Genomic DNA, 19,828 nt, shown 5'->3' with positions numbered 1-19,828 from the left:
GATGCTGAGGTTTTGGTTCATACTTCTCTGCAGTTAGTCACCCTTTCTCTTTGAGACGCTTGTCAGCAGCACTGTTCTGGGAAACAGGTAGTAGGTCCTAATTACACAATGCAGTGTACTGCTTATTTGGTTAATTGAAGTTGTTAAATACGGCATAGTTAGCAATGAATTGGTATAGCATACGTTGTAGGAGCTAATAATTCAGTTTGAATGTCTTTTTCTTTTTCTAGATATTTCAAGGAAACACTGAGTATTACCAGGAAGTTCGCAATAATTTCATTCCACCTATTATTGCACGTTTTGTTAGGGTTAACCCATTAAAATGGCATCAGAAAATTGCAATGAAAGTGGAACTGCTAGGATGTCAGTTTAATATAGGTAAGACCATTAAAAATGCCTCAGTCACTGTAAAACACTGGAATATGTTTGTAGATATCACCTAATTTAACTTCTGGCTTTGTTTTCCATCAGAAATCATGACAAAATGTTTTTTCTCTAAAATATTTTTGAGGAGGATCAGAAAAATCTCATCTTCCTGTAATGTCCACTGGACTAATATTTTCTAGTTTAATTGACACTCAAAATATTCTGAGACTTATGTAACTTGGAAAATACCTACTTGAAGTGCTCCATGGATAAGCTCCTTGTATCAAAGATATTAGCAATTGGCTTTTACTTTTCATGAGCTCATGTCCTTTTCTGACTGAACAAAATGAATGAGTCCTTTGGTAAACTGGCCATGTTTTCCTTTCATATGAAGGGAGCTTGTTCAACTTAAACCAGCACCATGATTGGGTAAACTTTTTTCCTAAATATCTTTATCCAGGTCGGGCTCCAAAACTTACCATGCCACCGCCACCACCACCACCACAAAGTAGCAACGACTTCTCCCTGCAGACTGACAAAACAACCTCCACTCCTGAGATCAAAAACACCACTGTGACTCCAACTGTAACCAAAGGTATCAACACTTAAGTGGTGATAGTGTTTGAGAACTGTAGTAATAGGTCTTATGTTAACATATCTTTCACTGGTGTTTGCAATGTTGTTGGTTCCATGATATTAGAGACAAGGTGTGCGAAACGTTACCTTTTTTTGGACCAACTTCTTTTGGTGAGAGACAAGCTTTCAAGCATCACAGAACTTTTCCTCTGTGTCGCTCGAAAGCTCATCTCAACAGAAGTTGGTCCAATAAAAGCTATTACCTCACCCACTTGTCTCTCTTATGCCAACATAGTTTATCTAAATGTAAATTATTTTGGATTTACTTTCTGCCCTTTATGGTGCGCTGAACTTATACCTGCTATAACAAATCCTATCACACTCACTTTTCCTTTTTAAATATTTATATTACTACAGTAGAGCCCCATACGATGGGTAACGATTTATAGCTACATTCTGCCCTCAGATATGCAAATGTACAAATCCTTTGGAACAGCTTCTATCTGAAAGATTAAAAAGACTGGGACATTCCAGCTTAGAAAAGAGATGACCAAGGAGGATTTGATATAGGTCTATAAAATCATGAACGGTGTGGAGAAAATAAATAGGGAAGTATTATTTAATCCTTCACATAACACAAGAACTAGAGGTCACCCAATGAAATTAATAGGCATCAGGTTTAAAACAAAATCAACTATTTCTTCACACAACACACAGGCAACCTGTGGAACTCGTTACCAGGGAATGGTGTGAAGGCCAAAACTATAATTGGGTTAAAAAAAAAATTAGATACGTTCATGGAGGATGGGCCCATCGATGGCTCTTTGCCAAGATGGTCACGGGGACAACTCCATGCTCTGGGCGTTTATAAATCTCTGAGTGCTAGAAGCTGGGACTGGACGATAGTGGATGGGTCACTCAATAATTGCTCTCTTCTGTTTATTCCCTCTGAAGCATGTGGCACTGGAAGACAGGATCCTAAGCTAAATGGATCATTGGTCTGACCCAGTATGGGCATTCTTAAATATTCAGGTGCCCTTTTGAGCTAGAATTTTGAAATTGGGTACACCTCTTCATTCAAGGCCACTGTCACAAGAAAGAAAAATTCCAGATTTGAACTTTCCATCTGAGTGAGTTCACCAAAAAGACATCAGTGTCTGTCTTATTGAATTTCAGCCATTTGTTACCTATTGTCAAAAAGTGATGAGTTCTAATATTTTACATTAATGCCATTAATTTCTTCCATGAAACATCCATGCTGGTATGAAACCTCATCGCTTTGATTGATTTTTAGCCAAGAAAATTGTCAAAAGTAAGTAAGAGCACTAAAAGTGCAGGCAGTGAGGAAGGGCAGTTGGGACAGTAGTCCAAAGAGTAGGCTGCTGCCAAATGATATACGAATACTGTTTAAATGTCGTTGACACCTTCAAGTCAATTTTAAGTGCTAAGTTCAGAAGTCTGTGTTCCCGTGCTGTTCTAATTTTCTTTAGGTTGATATTCAGGCAAATTGTAATTTGAACTGTTTTTTCATATACAAATAATAAGAAATCTTCTGACTCTGATATAGTAGCTTGGAAAAACTACTGATTGTACATATATGTGGAAAAATTGGGTGTTAAATTTATTATTATTTAACATTTACATTTAAGGTAGCACCTAGAGGCCAGCCTGGTCAGGACCCCATTGTGCTAGGCACTGTACAAACACATAAAAAATTATGGTGTCTTCCGTAAAGAACTTGTGAACTAAAAATGGATGTGCAAAAAGTTATTCTGTCCTACACCACTTTTGTTTAATGGATTTCAGATGTGGCACTGGCAGCAGTCCTAGTTCCAGTATTGGTGATGGTCTTCACTACTCTCATTCTGATCTTAGTGTGTGCATGGCACTGGAGAAACCGGTAAATTAATGGATGATTAGCACTCATGTAAAGTATTTTAATTTAACATGTAGGTATGAAATACACTGCATATGTAAGTATGGAAACTGTAGTTAAACCCTTTCCAGAATGGATTTATTAGTTCATTCATATACGAAGAGGAAATGTTCTGCATTCTGAAGATTCCATATTTTATTGGCTAGCATTATGAAGGTTTGCTGTATTCTACAGAGTTCTTTCCTGAAATTTTAGGAGACACTAGTTTGTGGGGGATTATATTTTGAACCTCGAGCACCAGCTACAGCCAAGGGCATGGTCAAGGCCTTCTCTCCCCAGTCAATTCAAAGGGATCCAGCCTAATACATGACCCAGCGGTCTCCTTTCATGTTGACCAGTTGAGGAGGTGCTGAAATTGGAAAGTTGCAGCTTCATATCCTCTAACGACCACCAGCTATCAGGATTTATAATAGAAATCATCACTAGTCTGTACACATTTCAGTGCTATAACTTGTCAGGATTTTTCTTCTGAAGCAAAATGTTTGCTAAATCAGTATTAATGTGTTTTTACATTTGAATATGGTAGCTAAATGTGTCCAACTTTTTATTTTTTTCCAGAAAGAAAAAAGCTGAAGGAACATATGACTTACCTTACTGGGATCGCGCAGGTAACAAAATGGTGACAAAGTCTCTGGACTCAGTGTCAGCCTTAATGAGCATTAGTGTTTAAAACATGCATTTTAAACAATGATACTATCTGTAACTTCATCTTTACCAGCTTGTTGTAACACAGTGGTACTGAATTCCTCTTCCATTCAGACTTGTAACTTTTATTTCTGTACGTTGGCTTCAAAAATAGGAAGACTCTTTTTTTCCCAAAGTATACTATTAGACCTCCACTCAGAACCTTGTAATACTGACTTGAAATTCTAGACAGGAAAGGTTGGAATCTTTCCATTTAAACAAGAGAAACAGAACAAGGAATCTCATTTTGAGCAATAATTTTTATATAATCGGATATCCTGAGAGTTCTGAATATTGATGAACTTTTGTAGGATTTTTTTAGTACTGAAAACACTTTAGTATGCTTGTGAACTTTATTTTCTATTTCCCCATTGCTCTTTTAAGTGCATGAGATTTTCTCAACCTTCCATGCCTATAATATTATATCTGATTAGCTTCTTGTGATTTTTCACCTTGTGAAAATCCTCAATTTAACACACACTCTTGTGACACACAAACACCCACCTTGTTTTAAGGGGCAGGGAAGGGTGGAGTTAAAATCTATAGCCTAGGAGTGCTAATACACGGGGCTCCTTATTCACTAAGAATGCTCACTGTTCAACACAAGAATTTTGGCCTCTGTAATATTTTCCATGCTGTATTTTGAACCTAAAAATAATTTATTTACTGAAATGCTTACATCTGTGTACTAGGACCAGCAATGGTGGTAACACAGAAATTCAGGGCTAGATTCTTCATTCTGTCCCTGTTGCTTTGGAAATGATATCAGTTAAAAATGGAGTGGAAGCCTTATTACTGAGCCTCCTGCCTTTTGTCAGACAGATTTGTTGGACATCAGTAACTTCAACAATGTATTAAATGTAATTTTATGATGGTCTGGTAAAGTATCCTATAAGCTCCAGGTGTTCTGTGAATAGTAATAACTAATTTGTTGACCTTTCTTTTCCGGGGGGGCGGGGCAAAGCAAAGGCAAGCTGTTTTCACAGAGACTAAGAAAGGTGTGTGATACTTTTAGCATCTTTAGTAACTTACATGAATGAATTACCACTGACTTTAAGTTCTTACATCTTTTATTTCTAAAATCTTGAAGGGTGGTGGAAAGGCATGAAGCAGTTTCTCCCTGCCAAGTCAGCAGAGCATGAAGAAACCCCTGTTCGCTATAGCAACAGTGAAGTTAGTCACCTGAGACCAAGAGAAGTCCCAACGATCTTACAGACTGAGTCTGCAGGTACCTGTTTTTTGTTGTGGACCATGTATTTTGGCTTAATGTGTGAAATGATTTATACTGCATGCATTTGCTATAGCTGAAATCTGGTTTTACCCCTCATCTCCTATTGTTTGTGCTGGAGAGAGAGCGAGAGCGAGCAAAAGACTTGACTTTGGTATATTTCTCCTTTCCTCTCTACCTGTTCTGTCTTCTCATAGTTATTCAGATTATAAAGGTTCCACAGGCAACCTTAATTCTGGCATATCCTAATTTTTGAGTGTTTGATTTTGCAACCTTAGTGTTGTGTGTAACTTCCTAAGGTCAGGTCTACACTATAAACTTGTATAACTATGTCACTTAGGGGTGTGAAAAATACACACCCCTGTGCGATGCATTTATACTGACCTAATTGCTGGTGTAGATAGTACTATGTTGAGGGGAGAGCTTCTCTCCTCAACATAGCTACCGCCTCTTACGGAGGTGGATTAACTACACTGATGGGAGAGAAGCCCTCCTGTCAGAGTTGTAGCATCTTCACTAAAGCAGCACCAGGGTACTGCAGTCTGATAGAAGGCAAACATAGTGGCCACTGGATGACTAGTTTTCTGTTCCCTGAGTGAATCAGGAACCTGCTAGAACCAATTAAGAATTTACTAGAATCAGTCATCGCTGGCAGACTAATCAGGACACCTGGTTTAAAAAGGACCTCATTTCAGTTAGTTGAGGGCATGCTGTTGCTGGAGGACAAGTGTTATCAGGCTTCAGGAGGAAGATCCTGCAGTGAGGATAAAGGTGCTGGGGGGAAGCAGCCCAGGGAGTTGTAGCTGTCACGCAGCTGATACAGGAGACAGCCGTTAGCCACAGGGCCCTGAGCTGGAACCTGGTGTAGAGGGCGGGCCCGGGTTCCCCCCATCCCCCTCAATTCCTGATTGGACACAGGAGGAACTGACCTGGTCTGTGAGCAACACCAGAAGGGAAGGTCTAATTTGGAAAGGGATCTGGCCTGTCCCCAACCCACTAGGTGGGACAACAGAAATTGTTCTTCGTTTTCCCCATGCTGGCCAGTGATGAGGGCAGCTGTGAACCTCTGAGGTGAGCAAATCCACCAGAAAGCACAGGACCTGCCAAGGCAGAGGAGGAACTTTGTTACAATAGGCAAACTGAAAAAACAAATTCCATCTTGTGGAATCATATTAACCCCTTTAACAGCAGGATTGGAACCCCTACTAAACAGAGTGACTGTTAACAGTAGAAGGTTCCCTCCTCTTTGTGGACCAGCCCTAGAGGAGAATGAGTGAGGTGGGTTTCACAGCTATTTGCTGACATCAGAGGAACGTAGATATTTGGGAATCCTGGGTTTAATTCCAGGTTCTGTAGTGTGCACAGACCCTTCTGCCTATGTTCCCATCTTAGTCTCTCACCCCGAGGCTCCTTGTCATCTGGGTATTGGAAACAGCTAAACAGTTTTCACTGAAACTCCGATCTGCTGGGCAGACAGGCAGCATGGTAAATTTTCAGCCCAAGCAATTGAAGTGTCTGTCAAGCTTAATTATAGGTATTGACTCAAATAATGGTCTACTCCTGGGTTTCTTGCACCTTCCTCTGAAATATTTGGCACTGGCAGAGAAAAGATACTGGACTAGATGGACCATTGGCTTGATGCCATGTGGTAATTCTAATGTCCCTTATGAGGGCTTCTCTTTTTAACACAATGCCACCATATTAGAGTAAAAAATTTTCCCATCTGTAAAATTTTCTTTTTTGGGACATTGCACAGAGTATGCTCAACCACTGGTAGGGGGAATCGTTGGCACACTTCATCAGAGATCAACCTTTAAACCAGAAGAAGGAAAAGAAGCAAGCTATGCTGATGTGGATCCTTACAACTCACCTGTACAAGAAGTTTATCATGCTTACGCTGAACCATTACCTGTCACTGGACCAGAATATGCAACCCCAATAATCATGGACATGTCAGGTCATCCCACTGCACCTCTTGGTGTCTCTTCTATTTCTACTTTCAAGACTACAGCGAACCAAGCCCCTCCCACAGTAGGAACTTGCAATAAACTCTTAGCTAGGACAGATAGCTCATCATCTGCACATGCACTGTATGATACACCAAAGGGGATGCCTGGACCGGGTTCCTCAGTTGAACTGGTGTATCAGGTACCACAGAGCATGCCACATTTCACAGGAAGTTGAGAACTGAGGTAAGTCATGAATGAGCTAGGAGGTAGCAAATGTGAGTTCTTAAAATGGCTGTTTTGAATCCCATTCAATTTTTTTTGTATTGTAAGTTGCTGTAACATGGAGTTGCACAAAAATGTGATAGCGGAGGTCCAGGAAACTAACGATCCTGCCATTTCTTTGAGGGTATATACATATGATGTACTTGCTGTTCAGAAATCATGGACACCCAGTTTACTACTGTACATCAGACAGAGGAGCTCCCTAAGATGAACTTCAGAGATTGATAGTCAGCGGAAAGATTGTCATGGTGCATGGAGAGGAATGATACATTTCTATAGCCTGAGAGCCAATAATTTAGACCTTGCTGAAGGTACATGTGAATTTCAGAAACAGTAAGAGATTCAAGCCCTCAGTTGCACCCAACATCTAGCTTTCCCCCCAGAGAACTTCAAAAACGCTTAATGTTTCTGGGACTGCTGTAACTGAACCCTAGGACAAAACTCCCAGTGACTTCATTGGAAGCAGGATCACCACTCCAGAGTTAATTTTTCTACTTTTTTTAGCTTCCTTTAAAAAACCCCACCATCCAGATCACCTAGTCTGGCCACAGGACCTCACCCCTGATCTTTTCTAGGGATAATTTCTCTGTACAGTCAAACAGACTAGTATGATCAGTGTTCTTAACAATAGTTACTTGGGAGTTTAAGTGAGACTACTGAATAATCCTCTGAGGTTCCCAATGTGGCTGGCAACTTGGTCATTCTTTGAGAGAAGAGAGTGACTTTTTTTAAACACTTGTACTGGTTTTAATGAGTAGGCAAGTACTGCTGAGAGCTTTTTAAGGGACAGGTTTAAAGCTTGTGCACAAACATTTCAGGGTATTGTAGGTGCATTTGGTCCTCTAGACTGATGGTTATTTTTACCCTTCATTCTAGAGATGAACAGAGTCTTAAACTAATTGAGATTTGTTTTAAAGTGTGCAACTGTTTAGAAGCCACTATATAACCCATTGGAGTCGTCATATACTTGATTAATTCTAAAATAAAAATACTGCAGGGAAAGCTGTGCTGAATTTCACATTAAGAGAGTAGTCTACTTACAAAGCACCATAGCCTTGTTTAACCTTGCCAAATGAAAACTTCTCTGGTTGCTGTTTAAAAAAAAACACTAAACAAATGGGGAAAGTGAAATTGCACCATCTAATGGCACTGTGAGAATTTATAAATGTGATATCCTTGCATGCCCAGTTTTATGGACTTTTCTGTTGACAGATGAGCCTTGTTGATTGTCCAAGGCCTGTATAACAACTAAATATAATTTGATGACTGTACCAATCCCATTCTTGCTGCAAATTTACTCTGCCTTGATATTTAGTTTTTACAACAATGTGATACATAACTTATTTTTCTCCTGGTACTAATCACATTTGTGATTTTGGAATTACGTACACTGTGTTAAGGCCTGATCCTGCAAACTAGAGTTTTGTGGGATTGGTCTCTAAATGTGAATATTTTAAGTCTCAGCCTTCTGCTAAAAGTTTCACTTACTAGGCTGTTGTTTAATGGAAGGATTACATAAATGTGTTTAAAATTCCATCTGTGGTATTTTCCTAAATGTATTTATTTGGAGACTCTGTATCTGACAAACTTACTCTTCTGGATAAAAAAAATTGTTACGCTACCTAAGGGCAATGTATGCACATAAACTGTCACTTTTTTTAAAGTAACCAGCTGCAGTACAAAAGCAGGGTCTATGTGTACCCCAGCCATAGCACATAAATGAGTGGCTTTGAATTAATTCACTTAAGGCAGATCAGAATTTCAGTAGAAAAATATCTAGAAGCAAAATCCCTCCAGTGCAGTAAGAGTTTGTTTATAGAACAATACAGTGATGAAAAAAGCCAAAATATAATTTTCTTTCCAGGTTTACGCATGAAATGTCTGTGTTAAAAGGTTTATATTAAGCCAAAGTTGAGCTAATGGCCTGTACTGTAAGATGCATAGTCCCATGTACAGTAAAACCAGAGATTAATGGATACAAAAAAACCCTTGTAATATTTTTTGTTTGGTATGAAACTGGCTATTCTCCCAGAATGTACTGTCTTACCTCAGCCGTTACTGTATTTGTATATATTGCTAGACTTTAGATTGTATAAATAGTGAGATTATGTATTTTGAATAAATTGTACATATGTATCATGTTCAGGAATGATTGCTATAGGATGTGTAAGAGTTCTACACAGTCTAAAACTAGAATCTCTTGCAGACTGAGGGTGGAGTCTATTTCTGGCCTACAGCTCCTCCATTCTTTGTAGGAGTCAAGGATGCTATTGGGACATGTATTAACTTTTTGGTGAATCTAGTTCTTCCATGATATGTTTAACAAGAGAGGGCTGGGACCAGGGGACAAACTGTTTTTACTAACTTCATTTATCCTGCTTTAAAACAATTTAGGGGAAAGGCTTGTGACACCAGGATTATTATAGTTGCTATCTAAAATTAATTCCTGGCCTAATTATTCTTTTATGTATATAAACACTGACCTTAAGCAATTCCTTCCAGTGTGCAAAATTCCTAATGGGTTGGAGTAGCTTAGAGTTTCCTTACTTGAAAAGAACAAACCTGTATTTACATTGTGATTGAAAACACATACACAAATTTTAGCCTCACGATTCTGGCAGCATATTTGTTCACACAATTTAGAAAACTCCAGGGCATACTCATTGCGAAAGATTAAGTCTTTCAATTATTTTTTCCCTTTCTAAAAAGATATCTGTTCTTCGCAAGATTCTGTTAAGTCTTCTCTTAAGATAATCATTGTCAGAATCTTGGGCATTCTCCAGTGGCTGAGAAACAGGTGTCTTCTCTTTCAACATGTGCCACTTCTCTATTTCAGCTCTTGTATTACGCAGGTGTTCCTAAAAGGAGAATACATATTAGATGTGCAGAGTCTATTTGCCTCATTTCAGAGCCTTCTCTCAGGGAGCAGACATGACTCATACTTAAGCACTAGTAACCAAGGTAATTTGACAGTTAATCAGAGGGTTTCCTTTGTGAAGTGAGACAACTGGTCCAGGATGCTAATATTAGTAATCCTACAACCTAGTCTCAAGCCAGAGCCTTCTGCCACTCCAAAGCAATCATCCTCAAAGTTAACAATGACTTTGCATCACTATTCTGTTATAGTGGGGATATTAGCTAGTACTGCAAAGGCTGATCAATATACATCTGGTCTAGGATCACTGAAGAAGTCCCAAGGGAATAGCCTGCCAGGTCACATGTGCAGCAAAATAATAGAAAAGCTCAGACTATTACTGCATCCACCACACTGGTATCGGAGCACGTGGAGTTCACCCTAAAAGATGTATTTGCATAGCATTCACCTTGCAGTGTCGGCCACCGACCCATTAGAACAGACTTTGATTTCCAGTGGTTGTGGCATGCTATGCGCATTCTTTATTCCTTCACCAAAACATTGCACCCTTATGCCTGTGACTGACCTGTACTTCTGCTAGTTTTGACTGTGCTGCTTCAACTTTGTATTTCAGATTCTCCACATCTTCCTAGTAGAAAATAAAAATAACAGTTTTCAAGTACACTGTAGGTGGATAATCCCATTGACAGAGTACGGCAGCTCATGGCAATGGTGTGGGGCAGAAATGTACCAGCATTTCTACAGATTAAATACCAAAATGAGTTTTGAAAGGAAGCATCCAGCTGTTATTGGAATATCCACACCCCACTGCCTGTAGAGGGATGGAAAAGCCATGCTGTACACACACAAGTTTTCTTGGTACCTTCTGCAGTCACTGAAAAGCAAATAGTAGTGCTTACAGTGTAGTCCCAGGCCACAAATGATCTGCAACACTATTTATTACTCCTCTCTAGAGAGGAGTAATAAAGGTTTTTCATGCAGAAGATAAAATGCTACCAATCCATAACTTTGTCAGCCTCAAAGTTCTCCTCTACAATTCTACGTTAAGGCTGCAGCTTCATCTGAGCTACCCAAATAGGATCAGATTTATTTTTAAACTAGAAAATTCTTGAAAGCTGTGAAAAGGACTTGCACAGCCTCTGCCAAGCAGTTTTACCATCATCCCTTACAAAAGGCAGTAGTCTTAACATGCAAGCTTTGGAATAGTGAGTGGAGAAACAGGTCTTCAATCCTTGCACCTTCTATCATGCCACCGCTAAGTACAGTAACCCACTTGTTTCTGCACTCCCACTGCCCCCTAATCATCAAACACCCAAAACCATTCCATACACTGGACTTGTATCCCAAATTTTATTTCTTTAGAAAGACAAGGGACTTGAGGAGTGGTTATCCAAGATGGCTTATGGACAGTAAGATAACAGAACTTACTTCTGCTTGCTGTACTCTACGTTCCACTTCCTGTATCCGTTGTTTACAAGACTCTCTCTCCAGCCTGGAAGACAAACACATTATGCTCCCGATTTCTGATTATCAGAACCCCTTTATGGAATTACAGCCTTCTAAATAAATTGGTGTTGACAGGCAGGAGGACAAGGGAATGATTTAGTACAATACAAATTCTTAAATGAACATGAGCTTACGCTAAACTCTTTAGAGAAGTGAATTAGTTTTTTTTTTGGGTTGATCCAAGAATATCAGTGGTTTTAAGCCACAACGAAATCAATGTATCTTAACCAGCAGCTATAAGAACAGGCAAACTGCTTCTTAGATAAGGTTCAAAGGCCATTTAGTACACTCAACCAGACCCTGCATGCTTGCCACCACTGTCAACGGGAGTTATGCATAAGGATCATGTTCACTTTTAAATAGCAGGTATAATTCCAATTAGCACTGGGCATGGAACTCAGATCAGTCCAAACACTCGTTATTTGAGTTACTGACAAAAGTCTAAGTAAATGCAATGCCATTCAACTCTGTGCTGAGCCTTGGGAGCACTGCTTGAATATGCACATTAGGAGCTCAACAACTAGGCAACCTCTTCTGAGACAGGCACAGTGAAATCAATGGGAGTTATATGCAGCAACTTGCTTGCACCTACAATTTGGCCCTTAACCTTTTGTATCTGTGACAAAAAAGAAACACCATTTTAAAAAAAAACCAAACAAATACAGCCTTGTGACATTTCCTATCTTCCAGTATAAAGCATACACTAATAGCGGTTAAACTCCTCCCCCCTGCTGAATGTTAGGACTGTTCAGACTTAACTGGAATGCAGCATTCAGACATCAATTCAATACGGAGATTATGCAAAAGGAACTATTTCTTCACACAGTGCAGTCAGTCTGTGGAACTCCCTGACAGAGGATTTTGTGAAGGCCACGACTATAACAGGGTTCAAAAAAGAACTAGATATATTCATGGAGGAGAAGTCCATCAATGGCTATCGGCCAGGATGGTGTCCCTAGCCTGTTTGCCAGAAGCTGGGAATGGATCACTTGAGGATTACCTGTTCTACTCATTCCCTCTGGGGCACCTGGCATTGGCCACTGTCGGAAGACAGGGTACTGGGCTAGATGGACCTTTGGTCTGACCTACTATGGCTGTTCTTATGTTAAGCTTCCCAGTCCTCAAATGGGGAGGAGGGGGGGAGTTTTGGCTTAAGTTTCAGCTTACCATTATGCCACAGTCCTACTCTAGTCATGTTGTGTTTATACAGCACAAAGTTGCAGTTAAAAAGATTCCACCCCCCTCAGAGGAAACCAACAGGTTTAGAGAATTACCTTATTCCCTGTTTCTGAGGCAGTTGGGCAATGGAATGTTTTAACGTCTTTAGCTCTTTTGTAAGTGCCTGAAGTTCAGCCCTCTCTTGCTGTTGGACGTGCTGCAGTTTCACAGGGTTCAGCTGCCCAAGCACAGCTTTTGAGGGTAACGCTTCGACAGCGGCAGGATCCATTTCCTTTCCCAGGACGGCTCTTGCAAGTTGGACTGTTCTATCATAAGACGTTTTCTGAAGTGAAGGCAGAAAGTCAGTGTTTCATTAACAGCGAAAAAAATCAGATGGAAAGTTATTGCACAAGTCAACAGGTTTCATGTTAGAATACAGATATACATTCTTGGTTAAAAAATACTAGTAGAGTAAAACACTCCAGGAAAACTGGTACTAATAGGTCTAATCCAAGCCATTATGTAGGATGTAGGCTTGTTTCATAACCGCGTAGGTAAACTCAAACAGATGTTTTGTGTTACACAATCTTACCCGATTTACCAAGATACATTAAGAACAAATAATTAGCAGGATTTTTTACACAAAATGCTTTATAGATGTTAATTAGCTAAAGCCTCATGCCACTTTTGTGAAGTAGGCGAAGGCTGTATAGCTCTTCGCCCACCTCTGGAGTGGAACATTGCACCAGTTTAATAGCAGCACTTCTTAACTGTTTAGGGAAAGTTACTAAAATTAGAACTTGCTCAGGACACTAAGCTAAGACTCCTACTGGTGTAAAGAGAGTCTGAAGATTTTTAATGACCACAAACAGTCAGGTCTTTGTTATAATGTCTCATCTGAAAAGCAGCATCTCCAGCAGCATAAAGGTCTCTAGTACCATGCTTTATCATTGGTTCACTAGCAACCAATTCAGAAGAAGAGTGCCACTTCTGAATCAGTAACATTACTTCCTGCATCATCTGGGTATTTCTAGAAGACTTCCCATATCTAAGTTCTGATCCAACATGATGCTGCATAACTTATGAAATACAAAGATCACAGCACACCCACACAAGAATTCTTCGTATCCTTTAAGCCACCCGCACTCGCAGCCACAACTCCTTCTAGGGTCCCCGAATCATAAGGCTCTCCAGAGAGCTGTCAGTGCTGATGCTCATTTTCTATAGGTTGCTGTTTAGTACCACAAGAAACTCCCACCCCCTGCACACACAGGAAGATATTCTGGGAATACAGACCATTAAACTACAAGGCCTATCTAGTCGATATAAAAACTATTACTTGAAGTGAAGAAAGGAAACAAAAAAATTGGCAGCGTTAATCTTGCATTGTAGTTTATACGTTGTGGGCCAGTTACCATTTGTACCATCTCTTTTTGCACTTTCTCTCGCTGTGCTAGCAGCAGCTCCTTTGTCTGAATCATGCTGGTTAGTTCCTTTTGTAGATGTAAATATTTTGCCTGTAAAAGAAGTTTTCATCTTAGTATCTCACACAGGTTCTTTAAGTACTATATAAAAATACGAAGCATTTCCAGCTCATGAAAAATTATTTTTTAAAAAATGCGGACCGTGCAAAAATAGAGCAACTATTGGAGCTGGTTCCTCACCAGTCAGTATTGCACATGACTTTGCTTATATTGTTATACACATTTATAGAGCTATTCTTCATCAACATATCTCACCCTAGGATGGCCAGTATCTGTTTTTATTAAGATATGTAAATTATAAGCTTTATTTTTGTGTTACTGTACAAACACTATAGGACCCTTCCAAATCTATTCCAGCCTTGCAGCTTTTCAGGCCATTAGGTTCCCAAGTGATTTCAATAGGAAATTAGTTGGCAAGGTAATCCAAATTATTTAAACCAAAATGTTACAGGGACTAGTCTGTGTGACTGTGTGTAATACGCTGTTAGCAGAGTTATGGCCAGGGTTCTCCAGCAATTAAAACAAGTAATTTCAGATTTTCAAAGCCGTATATTTTGGAAATTTTTGATATGCATAATATTCATACAAAAAAGAGTGTTTTGTATTGTAATACTGAGGACTACAGCCAGCTGTGCAGGGGAAGTGGGGGACAGATGCTGAGCACTGAGCGCTAGAGCCAGGCCAGCTGTATGCAGAGGAGGTGGGAGACAGACACTGGGTACAGAGGGCTGGAGCCAGACCAGCTGTGTGCTGGGGGAAGGGAGCAGGAGTCAGCTGTGCAGGAGAGGTGGTGGACAGATGCTGGGCACTGAAAACCTAGAGCCAGCTGTGTGCTGGGAGGAGGGGTAGGAGCCAGCTATGTGCCAGGGGAGAGGTGCTGTGGATGCTCCCAAGAGCAGGCGTGAGCACCGTCTGCTCTGCAGCCTGGCGAGGGAGCCAGGTGCCCCGCTGTCAAGAAGCTCTGCGACGGTTTTGTCAAGCCCAGGACTGTGTGAGGAGGGGAGAAGTTGAAAGCAAGGCTCAACAGCAGCCAGCCCCCAGCCTCTGCCCTGGGGATGAGTTAAGTGTCTCTAGGCAGAAATCGGGGAGGTATGCACATGACCATGCATGCCCCACCCATGTGTCAGAACTACCCCAGGCTCTTCCCTGTGCCTTATGGATGAGCCAGGTGTCTCCAGGCAGAAATCTGGAAGGGGGTGGAGCGGTGACCCTGCGTGCCCTAGCACCCTCTGATCAGCGATCCTAGAAATGAAGAGTCATTTCGGAAAAAACGCAGCAACAGCAGCAATTTCCAGAAAACACTGTCCCTAGTTGTGACCATACTAAGCCAGTAGGTTCATACTCTTACCATAACCTCAACCCTGTAGACATTGATCAAGCAGTTTAGAACCAGTTAGTTGCTTTCGCTCTTTCCCAAACTTATTCTCTCACCAGACTGACTGCCCTGGAGACCTCCATTACAGATGGAGCACCAGCAGTACAAGCTTCTCCAATTGCCCTGCTAATTTGCTTCACTTCTGACACATGGATCAGCATGGGGTATAAAAGGGTGCCCATTTAATCTCTCACCTCTTTTCTGAGACTACTAAAAAGGGGGCAAATCATACTCCTAGGGGAATTATGTGCCGAAACTTTAAAAATTCTGTGCACAGTATTTTAAAATTCTGCAAATTTTATTTGTCAAAGTAACATAATATAATCACACCAGTTTCAATTATTTCGGTAATTTGTTTCAAATGCCTGTCAGCAAGTATGTCAACAATGCAGACAACAAAAATGATTCCCCCCCAGGAGTAGAGACTTAATGAAATCCCTCTAACAACCCAATTCCAGTTGGGGGGTGCTGGAGAGGGCTGTGTGGGGCCCCCAGCTCCGAGACATACCCCCCCTCCCTCCCAGGGCCCAGGCACAGGCTCTGACCTGTGCACTCTGTCCCATGGGGGACAGGGTGCGGCCCTGGCCTTCCTCACCCTTTGCCAGAGCCAGGTCTCCCAGGCCCACAAGGATCAAGCCGGTCAGCCAGAGCATGCAGAGGATCCATCCTCGCCAGGCTGGCCAGCAGCCCCAATTCTGCGGGAAAACATGAAATTTTGCACAAACTCTACATTGCACAGTGGTGCAGAATTCCCTCAGGAGTAAAATTAGTACCAGGACACATGGTCTTGTGAGCTACCTGTCCACTGGCTACTGGATAGAGACCAAACAAACACTACTCGGGCAGCAGAGGGCACTTGAGCTACCCTAAGGGAAAAATTCCCAGTGACTGTGCAGGGGAACACACCAAGAGCAGAATGCATATGTGCAATCACTCAGAGAAGAACACAACTTTGTGGCAACAAAGTGATACTAGAGGTTTAGAATCTGGTTTCTGATTAAAAAACGTGCACTATTACAGTGAGACCAATAGTTCCATGTGCCCTCTCCCTAGTTTATTTAGGAAAAAAAATGACAACTAAACAGATCCTTGTGATCCTTACATTTTAAGATGGAGGCTAAAATACAGACAGACCATCTTACCTTCAACTTCTGTGCTTGTTCTTGGTTTTTCATGTGTCGAAGAAATTCCATATCTTCTTTAGTGCATTGGTAGCCTTTTATTCTGTTAATCATCATGGATATATTCATCTCACTCAACCCTAGTCACGTACAGAAAAACAGTTCTCAAGGAACCAAAAGCTGACATCGAGGCTCACTACTGCCAAGTATCTGCATATGCCCCAAATCTTAGGTCAGATCCGGTGCCACTGTCTTGAATGGGAGTTAGTAGCATCAACTTCAATAGGTATAAGATTTAGCTCTTAAAGTGCTCTGACAATTATTAGGTGAGCAAAAAGTCACTTATTAGCATGGTAAAAACAGGAAGGGAGCTGTCTGCTTTGTAGTCCATAATACAATATTTCAAAGCAAAGACTTCCTTCCCAATCACTTATCAGGTGCAATAGAGGATGGCACTCGGAAAAACAGAGCAAAGGGAATTTTAAATGAAGATATCCCACTAATCTATCTTTAAAATCACAATAAAAAGTATGTTGCCAGTCTCAGACACCTCTTTTAGAAGCTGCAAAGATCATTAAAGAGCTTTAGGCCAATAAGCCACAAGATCAGAAATATTTTCAGTCTGTCATAACTTTTTGAGAGTGAGAGAAAGCAGAACTTCAAGTTTAACAGTTAATGTGCTCTAGCATGATAAATGGAATGAAGGATAGGTAGATAGATTGCAAACAGGAAAATGCTTCTAATAACAAAATCTATTAAAGCTGCAGATTTGTCTCCTTGGGAAGTGTTGGAAGACCTGTAAATCATTTTAAACAAGGCTGGACAGCAAGAGAAATATATTGTGAAGAAACTGGCAAGAAGGGGTGAGGAAAGAAGAGAAGATAGAATTCCTGTTATCAATTCTCCAACTTCTATTATACACAGTGTTACAAAGATGTGAAAATACATGGGTTTGCGCATATCCCCATTCAATTTGGTGGGACGCTGCACAGCTGGTGCCTACCATTATTAAAGAAGCACTAGACACAGCTACTATGAAGGAAAGGCATCTCTTCTGTAGAAGCGTGGTCCATTACATAAAAAAGCTAAAATCAGAAAATGGGGACTTCATGATAGCACTTTTCCCACAGAGATTCAGGTACAAGGCCTCTGAATGGCAAAGGAGAATGAAAGTCATTTACTTAGTCCAGCGCTTGGTCAACTGATTTGATTTAGCTTACTTTTGTTTTGAGTTTGTTCTAGTTCTTTTGTATTAGTATTTGTTCTAACAAGGTATCCTGAGGACAGTAACAAGGCAGGCAGATTTAGTGCTCTCATTCACCCAGAGTTGCATATGTAACCTGGGTTTTAAAACAGTCTAAAGTTAGCTTGTAGCTATGAAAATAGGCACTATTAAAAATTAAATGAAAGTTATTGCACTACTGAAGTCTGAGGTCTTCACATCCATCCTAAATTTGCACAAGAATTGTGATACAATTTAGGAACATACGCATTAGCAAACTAATGGACAAGTGTGTCTAAACAGAAATAACTATACATACAATAAAACCAGTACTTGCCTTGAACGGGTATCTGACTTAGTCTTCTCCTGTTTGCTGAAGTAGTAGTGAAACACTCTGGTACTGGAGAATCTTCCAGAGGTTCAACTCTTTCTTGTAATTCTTGCTGTAAAGGGCACACCCAGAAATGTAAACCATAAACAAAATATTCATAGAATACATAAAGAATATAAGCTTCTTTGCATGGCTGTTGAACAGATTGATAGAAGTCAGGAGCAGGTTTATATACAGGGATCCAACATACAGGTGTTTTATCACACTGAGTGCTCCATCCTGTCTAAGGCCTGGTCTATACTAAGAAATTAGGTTGGTATGCCCCTAAGCAATGCAGTTAAACCAACCTTACCCCGGAAGTGACAGCACTAGGTTGATGGGAGAATTCTCCTGTCAACCTAGCTACTGCCTCCTTGGGAAGTGGATTACATATGCCAATAGGAGAACCCCTCCCACTGACGTAGGTATTATCTTCACTGAAGTGCTACAGCAGTGCAGCTGCAGATGTGTAGACAAGCCCTTAGATTAGTCAAAATGGGCTGTGGAAAGCAGAAAATAGCTATAAATGCCTTAATACAGGGGTGGGCAAATTTTTGCCCCAAAGCCACATCTGGGAATAGAAATTGTATGGCAGTCCATGAATGCTCAAAAGATTGGGGTTGGGGTAGAGGCTTGTGGTGGGGCCAGTAATGAGTTCAGGGTGCGGGAGGGGGCTCCGGCTGGGGGTGCAGACTCTGGGGTGGGGATGAGGAATATGGCATGTAGGAGGGTGCTCCAGGCTGGGACCAAGAGGTTTGGAGGGAGATCAGGGCTGGGGCAGGGGGAGAGGCTCGGGGTGCAAACTCCAGGCAGCGCTTACCTCAAGTGGCTCCCGGAAGCAGAGGCATATCTCTTCTCCAGCCCCTACGTGGAGGCACAGCCAGGTGGCTCTGCATGTTGCCCCGTCCACAAGCACCGCCCCTGCAGCTCCCATTGGCTGCGGTCCCCGGCCAAAGGGGGCAGTGCTTGGGGCAGGGAAGCGAGCAGAGCAGAAGCCCCTGCTTCCGGGAGCCAAGTGGTGCAGCCCCTGATGCTGCTGCCCTTCTGGAGCACCAGAGCAGGACAAGGCCTAGACCCTGCTCCCCAGCAGGAGCTCAAGGACTGGATTAAAATGGCTAGTAGGCCAGATGCAGCCCACGGAATGTAGTTTGCCCACCCCTGCCTTAGTAGTATGTTCCTGGGAAACATCACTTTTTCTTAGTGAATTATTCTTTCTTTAGGAGGTTTACCATTCTTAATTTTTGTTTTTAAAAAAAGACAGAGCTCCTATTTAAAGACAATCTGGGAAGTTACCATGGGCTTTGCGAATAGTTTTAGAGGCATTTATAAAAACAACATACACTTTCTAAACAACTATAGGCCCCAGTCCTGCAACTGGATTCGTGAAGGCAGATACTTAAACCCTACTGATTTCAACAGGGCACTGTGCAGATGTAAGGATTTGCCCACAAAAAGCCCTATTTAAGTAATTATACCTCCGCATGGGCACAAAGATCTGCCTGCGCAAGCTGAATGCAGGTTCAGAATCTAAACATGCAACAAACTCCTGAAGAACTGTGGTGTGGACTTCAAACACAATCTAAAGTATTTTATTTTAAAGTCTCTTCTTACTCCTAGCTATAAGTCTATGAGAGCGAGTGACAAATCCTAGCAGTCACCTTACAGTTAGTAGCCTGTTAAACCGTATAGTTTGTAC

General features: G+C 41.2%; 2 protein-coding genes across 6 annotated transcripts in view; one reads left to right on the top strand and one right to left on the bottom strand.

Moving 5' to 3' along the window:
• DCBLD2 (discoidin, CUB and LCCL domain containing 2) overlaps positions 1-9,160 on the top strand; it is a 65,544-nt gene extending 56,384 nt beyond the window's left edge. For both annotated transcript variants that reach the window (XM_073307570.1, XM_073307573.1), the window contains exons 10-15: positions 231-378; positions 827-961; positions 2,749-2,842; positions 3,437-3,486; positions 4,653-4,790; positions 6,547-9,160. In XM_073307570.1, the coding sequence (XP_073163671.1) occupies positions 231-378; positions 827-961; positions 2,749-2,842; positions 3,437-3,486; positions 4,653-4,790; positions 6,547-6,974 (993 nt within the window). In that variant the 3' untranslated portion in view covers positions 6,975-9,160. The remainder of the gene's footprint in view (positions 1-230; positions 379-826; positions 962-2,748; positions 2,843-3,436; positions 3,487-4,652; positions 4,791-6,546) is intronic.
• LOC140896185 (uncharacterized) overlaps positions 2,541-19,828 on the bottom strand; it is a 41,831-nt gene continuing 24,543 nt past the window's right edge. For 3 of the 4 annotated variants that reach the window (XM_073307532.1, XM_073307546.1, XM_073307557.1), the window contains 7 exons: positions 18,100-18,205; positions 16,562-16,680; positions 13,976-14,077; positions 12,677-12,903; positions 11,325-11,388; positions 10,462-10,524; positions 2,541-9,879 (listed from right to left, as the gene is read on the bottom strand). In XM_073307532.1, the coding sequence (XP_073163633.1) occupies positions 9,682-9,879; positions 10,462-10,524; positions 11,325-11,388; positions 12,677-12,903; positions 13,976-14,077; positions 16,562-16,680; positions 18,100-18,205 (879 nt within the window). In that variant the 3' untranslated portion in view covers positions 2,541-9,681. The remainder of the gene's footprint in view (positions 9,880-10,461; positions 10,525-11,324; positions 11,389-12,676; positions 12,904-13,975; positions 14,078-16,561; positions 16,681-18,099; positions 18,206-19,828) is intronic. The other variant, XR_012154460.1, reaches the window with a different exon arrangement.

This window comes from Lepidochelys kempii, chromosome 1 (genome assembly GCF_965140265.1).
Source record: "Lepidochelys kempii isolate rLepKem1 chromosome 1, rLepKem1.hap2, whole genome shotgun sequence".
Classification (NCBI taxonomy): Eukaryota; Metazoa; Chordata; order Testudines; family Cheloniidae; genus Lepidochelys; species Lepidochelys kempii.
This window is presented reverse-complemented; position numbering and strand designations above follow the sequence as displayed.